General features: G+C 31.0%; 1 protein-coding gene across 1 annotated transcript in view; it reads left to right on the top strand.

Moving 5' to 3' along the window:
• Nucleotides 1-14710, top strand: part of LOC111625419 (matrilin-2-like) — a 61951-nt gene that overhangs the window by 25712 nt on the left and 21529 nt on the right. Inside the window, exons 9-13 of the mRNA XM_023368561.1 lie at nt 7623-7733; nt 8507-8632; nt 8859-9005; nt 9084-9218; nt 14528-14661. Of these exons, the coding sequence (XP_023224329.1) occupies nt 7623-7733; nt 8507-8632; nt 8859-9005; nt 9084-9218; nt 14528-14661 (653 nt within the window). The remainder of the gene's footprint in view (nt 1-7622; nt 7734-8506; nt 8633-8858; nt 9006-9083; nt 9219-14527; nt 14662-14710) is intronic.

Below are 14710 nucleotides of genomic sequence, written 5' to 3'. Positions count from 1 at the left end.
GACATCCTGTTGAACGGAGATTGTATAACAACGTCTATATACATCAAACCAACACGTCGTTTATTATACATTCCGGCTAACTGGAACCCGTACGGATACAAACTGTTCGCTTTTCGTTTATTCATTAGAAGAGCGTATTTATAATGCTCTAATGTACTAGACAGGATCAAGGAAATTAATAGAATCAAAGAAATAGCTTCAAACTTGGAATACACAAAGAGTACAATAGAAGGACTAATTAGAAGATACGAAGGAGGCAAAATTGAACCCAAACAAATCAATGTAAAACCGCCAACTTAATTTATAATAATAATATCAAGAACATCATGAAACAAATGGCGAACAAAAAAACATTCCAAACTAATTTTCAAAGCGCCTAATTTATATAGTATTCTGAGAAATTATAAAGACGATTAAAAAAGAAGAAAAGGTGGGCATATATAAAATTCTATTTCAAAAACAGCAATAAGGAATTAAGAAGGACTATAATGGGATCACAAGAAGGAATTTAGCTATTAGATAAAAAGAGCACAAGTCTGACATCAACAAAGGGTACTGCAACACAGTTTTGTCCAGTATGGCACATATGTAGACTCTGTAGTTCTGAAGCGACTATCCTCAGGGGCATGCGTTCCCCATCTTTAGCAATGGACGAAGAAAAAATTGAAATCTATAAAAGTAAATTACAGGATGGTTGTATTAATTCTAGGTATGAGAATGAACTACCTTCTGCATGGAAATTCTACGTAAAACAAAAATTAAAATATAAAAATGCTTAGTCCGTACCTGACCTTATATTTGCATGCATTAGGCTGAAAACGTTCGTGTTCTGTTTAAAAAATATTTCTCAGCAACAGAAGGTGTATTGATAGTTTACTAAATATGAAAAAACCATCGGACGAAACGAAATTACGAATTAAATTATAAAATATCGTCACCAGAGGAAGGCTTTTCAAAATCTACATTTTCCAGTGCTTATTACTTAATGGATATAAAGCCGAAAACACCCCAAGAAGGTTAGATGGTTTCAAGAAGACGTTCGTATGTCACCAATTTCTATTTTAGAAAAATTTTATATTTTTTAATTGGAAAATTTGTGTGCGGCTAGTAGCCTAAAAACGAAGGTCGGTCGCCGGAATTGTATTGTCTTAAACACGGAATTAAAAATGGTGGTCTTTGGGCGAATTGTGTCTTCAAATTATTAAATATGAAAAGAATCATCGGACGAAACGAAATTACAAATTTATTAGGTATTTAAAAGCCGAGTTTGATGTTTGATCTGAATTTCTTTTTCGAAAATACTTGTTTTATTAGGTAGTGTACAAAATTTCATGAAGGGGTTGTCGAAATATAAGCAATCGAAAAGTGCAAACATCGTAAGAAAAGTTGTATTCTCTCCTTTTTCTTCTGCAGACGCTTGTGGGGGGAACTACTGGTCTACAAATCTCAAATTGTGAGCTTAACTCTTTCTCGTTATCAATGAGGTGTTAGCGAAACTTCCGGGTGGATAGGTCAAAGTTCACGGATTTCCCTGGAACTATTTTACTTTTTTCGCTTAATTTTACGGTTGTAAGAATAACATTGCACAGAAACTAATGACTTTTATTCAAAATGTCATATAGAATTAAAAAAAATCTGAATATTATGCAAATTAAAACTTTTTATAGCGGTTATATTAACAGTGTATTGAAAACATTAAGTCGGCGGCTCTCCGAGTCCGATCGAACTGTACAGTATGTTATCGTCTTAGATATCAGTGTAATATTACAGTCATTAACCAAAAAAGCAATTGATATCCTTACATCTGACATGTAAAAATTTATGACAATTTGAACTACAGTAAAATTTTTTTCTTAGGAGTTATTCTTCGGTTGCTTTGCGTTTCGAATAATTTTTACGTTCCGAAGCGGTATCCACAAGATTTTTATTTGCATTATTGTTTTCTGCAGTTTGCTTGTCCGCAAACAATCTGACGGATCTGTTTGTCTGTCCATCGTTAATTTCGAGAACACCATTCCCGCGATTAACGACGGACATCAGACAGCAGCAGGACGAAATTATGATTAAAATCAAGACTGCATATAGAAATGGCCGGAGCTTCGAATAACTATAGACGAAATTCCGGTTAAGGTCGGAAGTCGTGATTTCAGTTCAAAGTTTTCTCTACAGGAGAGTTTGATGAATGACCGGCATGACTTCATTGTTATGAGGAGACGTATGATATACAGGGGAAACAGCATTAAAATCGAGACTAGATACAAAAAGTTTAGGGACTGGCACCCCGATTAAATATATACCAACTTCCAGTATGGATCGTAAGTCACGTGATTTGATTTGTTTAAACTTAAAGATGATTAATTATCAATAATATTTTTAAAAAAGTTAACTTTTTAAAAATATGTTCTTTATGTTGCATGTTAACTCGTTAAGGTAAACTCCTTCCAAAACACTCCATAATGCTTCACTACTAAATATTGTAATTTTAACTGTTTTAATTGTACTCAGAATTTTATGACATTTGGGATAATGCTATTAACTTTTCCCTTTTTTAAGGCACTTTTTGCAATATGGAATTATAAGCTAACTCACCATTAATAGAAACTGATTGTTTTGAGTGTTGAAAAACATGCTTTTTTGTTTGGTGAAATTCTGAATGCTAGTGCCCAGGAACCTAAAAACTAATTGAGTCACAAACTTCCAGATCTAAAATTTTAATGTCGACTATTGCAATTTTAATGTCAAAAGATCATTATTTTTCTTTTTTCAGGAGTGAAAAGAGTGCCTGTTTTCTCAGTTAATGTTTTTTAAATTTAGTTTTTCATCCTAAAGAATGAATTGTACATGATTGAATTGTTGAAACATTAAATTTAATTTTTGTGTATTATTTTTCGACTTTAACGTTTATAGACAAACAGGCATTTCTTCTGAATGTGCTGAATCCAATGATAATCTATGTGTTAGAAATTGATCTAAAGTTGGACAGTTATTGTCTGCTGTATTGCGACACTACTGTTGCACATTTTCCAGTTTTGTTTCGTTTAAATCAAATTCTAAATATTTGCGGTTGGTTTTTTTCTCTGTCATAATGTGACTCAATTGGTATTAATTTAATAATAGATAAACACATTGTATCTTTTTTTTTAGAAAACCGTACGGAATATCGAACTCTGCCCTTTTTTCATATACACTTATGCCGGTGTATATATGTATGTTCGCATCTTCATTGATCCGATTTTTTGTTAAGCATAAAATGTTATAAAATGGTGATCCGCACGTTTACGTTTTACACTGCAGTAACCACGTTTATGTTTTAAAAACTAAGTTATCTTAATGTATTTTATCACGAAATAATGAAATCATTTATGGAACTCGTAAACATTGTAAGTTTACTGCATGTCAATTTTTCGTATTATGTCCACAATTGTGCCTTTCTCATAGTCTGTGCGGGAAATTCCTTTCAAAAATAGATATTATAAAAATCATAAGAAAACAAACATAATGATTTCAACAATAATAAAGATTTCTGGCACTTCAAACTTAGTATGATAGTTCGGAACATTCATAGAATTAATGAATATAAACATCATTCTAAATTACAGAAGAATCTGATAGTCTAACGAGAAAGATATCTGTATACATTACCCCATTCTCTTTTCCTTGACTCTTTTCCACTCATTTTGGTTTCTTAGCGTTTCTCTCGTTAGTTTTTCATTTTCTTCAATTTTTCATAAACAAAAATAAATGTTAATTATCATAAAACAACTAGAAACTGTAACAGTTACTGCAATGAACTCATATACGTTGCATGAAGAGCATGTGAACAAATCTGATTGGTTAGGTGGAACTGTCTGACTTGAAACAAAATACAACCTGGACATGACTGATTTTGATACTAAGTCTTGCTTTTTAAGCCGAATATCAGCGCTACATATTGAATTTGTCTTGTTTTGATGCTTGCGGGTTGTATATAATTATATAGCGTTCAATATGATATTAATATCCGAATAATTAAATTTTTTGAAGTTTGCTGGTTTTTTACTAGGCCACTCACTCAATCTTTGTATAACACGAAATAATTGTAATATATTTAAGAACATTTAAAAATTAAAACTAATTAAGGGAGAAAAATGAAAAATAGAAAAACATAAAATAAAATTTTACACTAAGACAGCAAATACGATCATAAATTATATTTAAGTTTTACTATGACATTCAGTTATAAATTAGAATATAAAACAAAATTTTGGCTGATTGGACCATATAAGCCTGAATTATTTTAGTCCTATTAAACAGCTACTACTATTATGTGATGTTTAAATAAAGTGTTACCAAATATAAAATGAAACACGAACCACTTTTTACTGAGGAATAAAAATATCGGTACTTAAATATTTCTAGAAGAAAAAAAAATCTAGATAGAAAAAAATTTTATATACAGTAATTTCAATTTAATATAAGTTTCAGCTTTAGTTTCTTCAAGGATATATTTCCCAATAACCTAAGATACAATATGTTTACATTTTTTTATATTATCCGTGGCCATCAACTGCACCAAAGATGTGTTAAGGAGAACAATTTCAGTTGGATGTTTAAAACAATTTAAATGCAAATTTTTTACTCAGTTATCAAGAATTTTCTTACTTCTTGTCTTTTGTTCAAATATAGGTCCCAGTTTATTTATGATTGTTTTCTTTTTAAATTTGAGAAATTATCCACTTGTAGTTATTACAGTAGAGCCTCGATTATCCGACTTAATTGGGAACTGGGGTTGGTCGGATAATTGAAAAGTCGGATAACCGAAAAGTATGAAAAAATCCATTATTAGTGTAGTATATTATTATATCCCATGTAATTAGTATATTAGTATACCGCTATTAACCTACTTCGCGTTGAATTTTCATCGATGTTAAGCCTAACAAAAAAATTTTTAAATAATAATCGTCGCTATTGTATCGTTAAAAATTAGAAAATTAAGCCTCGTTTAAATACTGGCTCCTTTTCATGGTCGAATGAGTGTCGCCTGCTAAAACACGTCAAAATAATATTAAAGTAGCCAAGACATAGCCAAATATTGTAGCGCCACATCACTAGCAAACATTTGAAATTTGCCGACTAGGACGGTCGGTTAACCGAGGGGTCGGTTAATCGGGGGTCGGATAATCGAGGCTCTACTGTAGTATAATACAAAATTATTAAACTATTCGTTCTGTCTCCTAGAACGTACAGCAGACAAACAGATGCTCCGTATTTTTTAATAACCGAAAACTAAAAGTTTTTGTTTAACACTTTCTGACATGTTTGATTGTCATAACGTGTTTACGTGATGGATTGCGTTTTAATTAAATACAGCAGTATTGCGTATTTCTAGCTCAGGGCGTAACTGAAGCGTTTAATTGTCACACAACCTGTTTTTGCATCATTACAGATAGAAAAGGCTAGATATATGTAGAGATTAAACTAAATATAAAAACACCTTTCCACTGGGGTATTTAAATCTCTATACTAAACATTTTTGGCTCTATTCATGAGCCTTCGTCAGGTAAATTATGTTCGAATTCGTAACAACATCGAACATTTCTTTACAAATTTAAAATGCAATAATAGCTGAAAAAATACGCGTTAAATAGAAGCAAAGGTACGTAAAAATCCAAGGTGGATCTTGAAGAAACAAAGGAAAGGTCTAATTAAAACTCTGGACATCTCATTGATGGTTTGGGAGAACAGCCACATATCACATAGATGAAAGACACTTTAGAGAAAGGCCCAAATTTCGTTCCAGGTTGAAATGACTTGTGTACTTTGATCATTCCTGAGATGGAAAGGGAACTTCAGGACCTAGACGAGACAAATAAATATTATTTTAGATAAAAAACTATATTGCAAACACAGAATTGTAGAATGAAAACTATCGTAAAAATAAAAATAACTAAAACGTAGTTGCAAAAGAAACAGATAATACTTACTATTGGTGTTTGAATTCGGGTCTGTTACGGGTTTCGCATCCCCGATCGGACGTTTTAATTGGTCGTGATATCCATCCTATACCTTTCCGGTTGGTTCTGATTCCAGACAGATTTCAAAGATCCAACACCGACCAAAGATGTTTATTGAATTTGTCGTGAATCCGTCCGTAATTCACAGTCAAGCGTTTTTACCCGGTTGTAAATATTACTAGTTACATTCGCGTGACATTTGGTTTTATTATACATTTTATCATCCCATTTTCGCGATCGTTGAAGAAAATGTTCAATTTCTCGATCTCTCACCATATTTTATCTACTAAGAGCATTTTATTTAAAACAACTTTTTCCTTTAAAACAGATTTTGGTCGAAGTTTCATACTCTGGTCGAAACTACACAATTAACTCTTTATACAGGGTGGCCAACGAAAACGAAACGGCAGAGTTATCGTGTTCGTCCAAGCAAATCGCTCGGACAGGTCTATTTTATTCCCAAGGGGACATCTTCTGCAATAAAGTTTTTGCGATTCTGAATACAACAGACAACAAAAATTTTAAAAACTCATTCATTTTTTCCGAAATAAATGTTTGTGTAGTTAATAAAAAATGAATGAGTTTTTAAAATTTTTTGTTGTCTGTTGTATTCAGAATCGCAAAAACTTTATTGCAGATATCCCCCTTGAGAATAAAATCGACCTGTCCGAGCGATTTGCTTGGACGAACACGATAACTCTGCCGTTTCGTTTTCGTTGGCTCACCCTGTATTTCGAAGCAAACGAATCAGCTCTTTAGCATGTCACTGACTTTATTTTCAACTTTTGATTACTAACAGATATATTTCATTTAGTTACGATAGAGAACTGTTAATTTATCTCAACATTTCTATTTTTGGAAAGTTCACTATTGTCCATAATGTGATATCTATTTGTAGCTACTGTAGTTTATCATGCTGTTGTATCGGATATGTTATTGTAGGTCTATTCCACTGTTAACTTAGATAGATAGCTTTATTTGTACTAGCCTTTGATTTTATTGTAGGACATTTAGCGTTAAATGTATAGAATTAAAATTGAAAGCAAAATTGAAAAAAAAAAAAAAAAAAAAAAAGCAAATCGCTACACTAAATATAGCTCTCTGCTACTAAATGAGTCGATCCAAACAATACATACTTGTATCAATGACAATCTTGCTGTCTAGCAGTCATTACGAGTAGAATTACCACACTGCCAATTCACTCAGCGACAAATAAATAGGCCTATATATTCATACATATGTTTGTTACTGAGTGGTCTAAAAATAGCCTCCTCGCCACACATCACAGGAATGCATTATCTATCAGCCACAGTTACCATTTAACAGCAAGTCCTAAGTAACCGAAACAAATTTTGATTATCTTGATTTATTTTTGTCATTAAGATTTTTCCTAAAGAAATGCTTGCCCGATTAAGCGATAATTCTATAAACCGAAATTATAAGTTAACTAAGATGCCAATATGTAATAGTATTATATATATACGTATTTACTTGAATATTTCCTTTACATGTATGATATGTAATGGAGAAGGGGCTAATGTGGTGTCCATATTTTTGTTCTTTTGTAAATAAACATAACATTATTCTAAAAGTAAGCATAAAGTTCTAAAGCTTTATATTCAATTACAGATTTAGAAAAAAAAGATAATACGGCTTGTGAAAATGGAATATTGAAAAATGGTGAATGTAAATGCAACTTAGGTTACGTTCATGAAAACAAAAATGAAGATAAATGTGTTCGTAAGTATATAGTTTATGAATATTTTAATGATATGACTGATCATTTAGATGAAGACGTTTCTACATTTAAAACAGAAATAAAGTCACACGCTACAAAAATTAACAATAAACAAATAAATAATTTCAAATGCAATAATAATAAATTGCTTTCAAATTTTGACACAACGTTGATTCGAATACGCGCGTTTTTATATTATTTAGATGTCAAAATCCCCCTGCGGCGGAGAGGGACAAAATTAAGGCTTACCGTGAAGAACTGGTATTCTATTATTCTATTTTAGATGCAGTTTTTTGCGTTTTTGATTGCGTTTTAATAGGGTACATCAAGAGAATATACACTAACAAGGGATTTTTCGAAATTCCCTTTCTCTAGGAGTGTTATACATTTATAATAGACATATTTTGAGCCACAGCAACGCGTGGCCGGGTGCAGCTGGTTGCAAATAAAATAAAAAACGATTTTCTAGTACTCAGATAAATGTGACTATACAGATGTAAGCAGAAAACAAAAGGATTCTGATGTTGGTGAGTTAAAAGTAAGCTTATTGTTGTTTTTTCTCAAACAGCATATGTTACATTAAATGTGAACCATTATAAAGTAAATTTGTTATGACTTATGACATTTCCCATTTTACTATGAAAATAATTAAAATTCTTGTTTAGTGCTAAAAATTGGAAAAATTACTAACTGTAGTTAGTAACTATTGTTTAGTTTTATGTAATTAATAAAAAAATTTTGTTAAAATTGATGCATACATTTAATTTTTAACTAGATATATGCAATAGTTCAAAAATTGAAGAAATCTGTCCAATGGGTTGTGTATCTTGGGATAAAGAAAAATTTAGATGTAATTGTACAGGAAAATACGAATACTCTAAAGATGGGAACACCTGTATAGGTAAATCATATAAATTTTCTTATTTTCAATGTTGCTTAAAATTTTAAAACTTCAATCAAACATTCTTAAAAAGATTTTAAAATGAATGACGTACAGACTATAAGTCAGGTCAATAGAGTTTATATCTTATGTAACTTGTTTTAAAGTAATTTTCAGTAATGTTTGTTACTTGAAAAATATTAATCATATTTTTATAATTTCATTAATTAAATAATGTACATTTTAGAGAAAGCGTTTTGTGCGAAAGGTGAAATAGGAGATGTTGATTGTTCTAAGAAAAATGCACGATGTAAAGAGAATAAAAACAGTGATGAAGGATATGAATGTGTTTGTCTTGAAGGATTAAGAGAGTTAGAAAATGGAATCTGTTCAAGTACGGAAAATTAATAATGGGTTTCTTCTAAATATTGTAAAATAGCATTTTTGAATTTTATATTATCATGCATTTCAGGTGACTGTACATATGACGAAGCGCAGGAATGTAAGAAGAAAAATCTTGAATGTGAATATGATGAAAACGAAAATATCAGTAAATGCATTTGTCCACTTTCAATGATGATGTCAAAGAATGGATCGTGCGAATTTGGTAATTTTATAAATTATTTTTATTAACCTTATCAATTTTCTATACATTGTTATATGTTTGAAACCTAGCAGCGAAACGAGATTGCAAAATATTAGATTATTATACTATTTTAATATGTTATAAACATTTGTTTTAAACTATAATAATGTTAAGGAAAAACAATTGGTTTTAATCAAAAATTTATTTATATCTTCATATTTATAGTTTTCCTTAAAAAATAAATATCCAAAATTTTAAATGTTGTTCGTTTTTGTTCTATGTGTAGCGTCCTTGCAATCCAAACAATAATTTTGGTAAACGACCAAACAGCAATTAGAAAACGTTACGGTTTATTTAAAACACTTTTTTTTAATTCAGATGCATTTCGGGTTGGCTTGTATTCCCAACCTCTCTTCAGTGTTGTTAAAATTACAAAAAACAAAGCAAGTTTCACGACATTGGCAAGTATGACGTAAAAAAGGAGGGGTAAACAATAACAAAAAAACTTACACGTCATATAATTGTTTACCCCCTTTTTTTACGTCATACTTGCCAATGTCGTGAAACTACTTTGTTTTTTTGTAATTTTAACAGCACTGAAGAGGGGTTGGGAATACAAGTCAACCCGAAATGCATCTGAATTAAAAAAAAGTGTTTTAAATAAACCGTAACGTTTTCTAATTGCTGTTTGGTCGTGTACCAAAACTATTGTTTCGATTGCAAGGACGCTACATACAGAATTTTGAAGACACAGCAACCATACCTTCTACATATTTTTTCGTGTTTCATAAAGAATTTATCGCGTTTCTAAAGTGTGTAAATATGTGGATTTTTGATTATATGAAAAGAATCCAAATAGTAATATGCTTCCGAAAATTTTGGTTGGGAAGTTAAGAAATTTCGCATCATACATTTCACGATTTTGCTACGCACACTTAAAAAGATTGCCCACTCTTGTCCTAAGTCTACATTTAACATTGAGGTAATTGATACGTGATTCGAATTTCTTCAATTGTATAAAGCTCTTAGGCAGGTTCATTTATTATATTATTATGTTATATAACAATTGCGTATTCGACTGTCATATAACATAATATTTTTCAAAAAGTTTTACAGTACTTTTAAGCTTACTTTTATTAATTAAAAAAATGGATTTTTAATTTTTTTTTTAGTTTTATGAATTTGAGTATTTATGAATTTTTGAGTATTTATAAATTTTTGAAAATTTTATTTTAAAAATTTCAAATTTTTATGAATTGCCCAAGAATTTCATATCTAAAGTATACATTACTATTAGTCAGTTTTTCGAATTTCACAACTTCTATAATTGTTTGTAATCAAATGTTAATTTTTAATTTGTAAATTTTTGTTCTAAGTTATATAAAATTTTAAATGTAAATTTTCTAAACTTAACTTTCAATGTATCTGTACATTTATTTATTCTAAGTTCTATTTGAAGAGCTGATCTTTGACCAAATAGGTCCGAAAACATTTCTTTTTAAGTAAATGTTATGGTTCCCTCAACTTAGCGGTTTATTGATTGAATTTATAAAAGAAACCTTAAATTCCTTTATTAAGATTTAAGTATGGGTGTATAATATAATAATATTGTATTTAATCGCTACAATTATATCGGATGGATAAGTGGTTAATATACAGTTGAAATAATTTCTGATTAAAATATTTTTTCAATGTTGTGAACTTTGTCTTAGACGATCCACAGTTAGTGAGGTTGCAATATGGATGTACTGCAGATGGTCGTAGAAGTGCACTTATAGCTAGTTATTCATTTTTACATTATAATCAGACTACATTATCTTTACAAAAGTGAAAAATGCCGTAATTACTTCAAAACAAAAACTAAAAACAAGAGGAAAATATCCCACTTGCAATAAAGATTTATTTGTTTTAATATAGTATCATTGTTTTTACGATTATTTCTGAGCTACTTATTTTAAGTAATCAGTAATCTTATTGCTATCAGAATCTGTTGCTAGGATAAATTATAATTTATCCTAGCAACATAAGTGTTCTAACATAAATAAATAATTATGTTAGAACATAACATAAAATAACATAGATAAATAGAACATAACATATATATATACATATCGGTATATGTATGTAGCCTACTATATAGCTTATAGTGTATATTATCAATATTTATAGTTAATATTTTTTGCAAAATTAATTACAATCTTTGAGAAAGCAGTTAAGAACCATTAAGGCATTTGAAAAAGTATTTTACAAAACAAAAAATTTATTAATATATTTACATATTAAAACCCGTATGTAGGTAAACAGCCATTCAAATCTAGCAGAAAAGTGATCAAACAGCGATCTCTGCGCCATCAGTGGGAGCAAGAGCGTTAGTAAAATTTTAACACTTTAAGAATAGGGAGTATCATGACCAATGGAATATACGGACCACGCATTCGGGAATCTGGAAACGAATCCAGATGGGTCGAAAAATCTAAGGAATTTTCCGAAGTAGTCCTTCCAGGATTCGTCAGGACCATTCCCTCATCACTATCTGGCTGCCGCGTTGTGAGCCTGGTCGAACCACAAAGGGAATGATAAAAAGACCCTCTTCGTGCTCATAGAGAAGAAAGATGGCCAAGATGAAAATAAACAATGTAATAAATTATTTAATTATAATTTTAACCAAATATATAAAAGAAAACTAAAATATCTTCTTGCTTCCGTCCTGTCTAATCAAACTGGGATACAAAATGAAAGCTTTTTTGGGTACACAAATAAAAATACCTAATCCTAATAAAATTTTTTATGCCGTTTTCAAATATGTAAAGTTTTTCTCCATTATGTCTGGATTTTTTGTGACGGCCAGTTTCAATATAAAACATATTTATTTAGACAATATGCATACACTTATTTATTTATCTTGTCTAAAATGGCGAGATATGGAGCTTCTGCTATGTTTGGCGTTTGGAGAAGCCTTGTGGAGTATCAAACAGTAATCAACAAGCATTTTTGAATTCCACTAGTCCTGATACCTTTTTTCCATGATAGAGATGTCTTGATAGAAACGCTCTCCGTGTTCGTCACTGACAGTATCAAGATTGCTGGGGAAGAAATCCAAGTGGGAATGCAAAAAAATGCATTTTGAGGGACATATTACATCCATATCTTTGTAGAATTTTAAGAGCCCATTCACAACTTTGAAGTAATTTGCAGCTTTGTGATTACCCAAAAAATTTTGTGTAACATCTTTGAATGACTTCCATTTTAGCATTACTTATACGAGGAAATTTCGTATACTCGTATGAGGAAATTTTTTTCAAATAATAAAATCCAACATTGTTTACATTCATTTCCTTGACAAAGTTTTTGAAAAATCCTGATTTTATATAAATGGAGGTACAAGAATCATGTCATCATTGACTAATGGGACATGAATGATACTTTTTTGGCCAGGAATAAACATTTCACGTATTGCCGTTCCTTCTTGACGTAATGATTTTCTTGTCTCTGCTGTTCCAATCAAACAAGAAACAACAAAATTTAGTATAGCCAAGCTGCAAACCCATTAATAATGCACTGACTTTTAAATCAAAACATATGATCCAATTGTACTTGTAATAATGAATTTTTTCAAGTAAGAGTTTTATATTTTTCTAGGTTTTTTTCATTTTAGTTGAATAAGCTAATGACACAGAAGGAAATTTGTTTCCATTGTGTAAAAGCACTGCCTTAAGACTAATCTTAGACGAATCGATGAAAAGTCCCATTCCATGGTATTATGTTTATAATCAAGTGTTTATGATCCATCACAGCTGTTATGGATGTAGTTTCTATGGACTTCCAGACAAGGAGGCAAAATTTAAGTCTATGCTTACAGAAAATTAGAGGGTGATAAAAAAATATAAATCACATATATGAAATCAGTACAAAAAGTTCTATTAGACACGATTTCTCTTCTCTGTGCCAAAAATCATTTTGACCGGTGTCATCAAAAACAACATTCTCTATTTTATGTATATTTTTAAACAAAGAATTGGCTTATCGTCAGCTACTTATAACTATTTTACATATTTGTGCAGAGGCATTAGTCTACAATAAAAAGTCTCTGCAAAGTGAAGACTTGTTCCTGATGACTAGACAGGAAGCTAGAAGACATTTTAGTTTTCATTTATATTGTGACCAGAGGGTCGGCATCTCTTTAGTGCCTCGTCAAGACTGACATAACTGTGTCTTCTAGGATAGACACAGAAACCTTAATGGCCGCAAATTCGGAATTCGCGCGAGCGTTCACGTGCGCGGGCGATCTGATTCGGGATGGAGGAGGATTGAGAGACGGCGCGCCGTCTCTCAATTCTCCTCCATCCCGTAGTAGTGTGCACTTCTTCGAATCGGAAGAAGTGCACACTACTACTTAATTACAACGAATAGTACAAGTTTATTTATTTACATCTATACACAAATACATAAAGTAACCGAGAATTCTTTTTAGTTTTCTAGTAACGAGTTAAAGTATCTATAGCTATATAGCGTCATCTGAGGTTAACGGATTCCTAACCGAGAGAGAGAGAGTTTACATTTATTTTTCGCGCGGCGATAAATACCTAGTTCCGTCGATTCTTGAACTTCGTCGGACGGTCGTGGAGTGGGTGCACCCGGGTAGAAAAGTTCAAGTTCGTGGGAAAAATTCAAGCTTCTAGACGGAGAAATCCGAATAGGGTTCCTGGAGGAAGAACCTCTATTGTCCAAAAAAAGGAACAACAGTCAGGGAAACGACGGTGGCAGACGGGATCGGCAATTGGGAAGCACACTCGAATATCCTTTCTCAAGAAGGGCGATTAGCGAACTCCCTGACTCCTTCCTTGTTCCTGAGTCACTCTTTTTTTTATATTTCTAAATCACGTTATCTTTTTTCACTGATCGGGAATTTTTGATATTAGTTCCCAGTGACACATTCGATGAGTTCCCTGGGAAAAGAAACGACTCCGGAAAGAGAGATGTAATCATTCTCCGGTGATAAAAATGGGAAAAAATTTTTTCAAAGGCGAAAAACGAATTTTTATCAAAATTCGTCAGGTCCGGTTCCTCACAATATATTTGATTAAAATTGTGAAATATGCTGTCTGCCATTTTAACCCAAATTATGTATATTTAGATATATAGTTTTTTTTATTTTTTTTAAAGTGATTGTTATTATGAATTTATTTCTTTTTAACATAACATATATATTACATTTAACATTGCATAAAAATTTATGTAATGATAAAAATTACTTATTTAAAAATGAAAAATGTCGTAAGAGAAACTATTATTAGAATTTTAATATCTTATATTTTTATATGTATATATAGCCAACAATTCCTATTATATGAACATAGTTCTACAAAATCCAAAGAAACATTCTCGTGTTTTTAAAAGAAACGTAAATAAAGCTGACAAATTAAGCATCTCTTATCATGAAATTAAGAAGAGAATGATTGATGCGGTAAGTCCGAAAATGTAATTTATTTTCTGATATTAATTAAGTGTATTAA

The sequence above is a fragment of the Centruroides sculpturatus genome, unplaced genomic scaffold (assembly GCF_000671375.1).
Source record: "Centruroides sculpturatus isolate CEXI.00-Female unplaced genomic scaffold, Cexi_2.0 scaffold431, whole genome shotgun sequence".
Taxonomy (NCBI): Eukaryota; Metazoa; Arthropoda; class Arachnida; order Scorpiones; family Buthidae; genus Centruroides; species Centruroides sculpturatus.
This window is presented reverse-complemented; position numbering and strand designations above follow the sequence as displayed.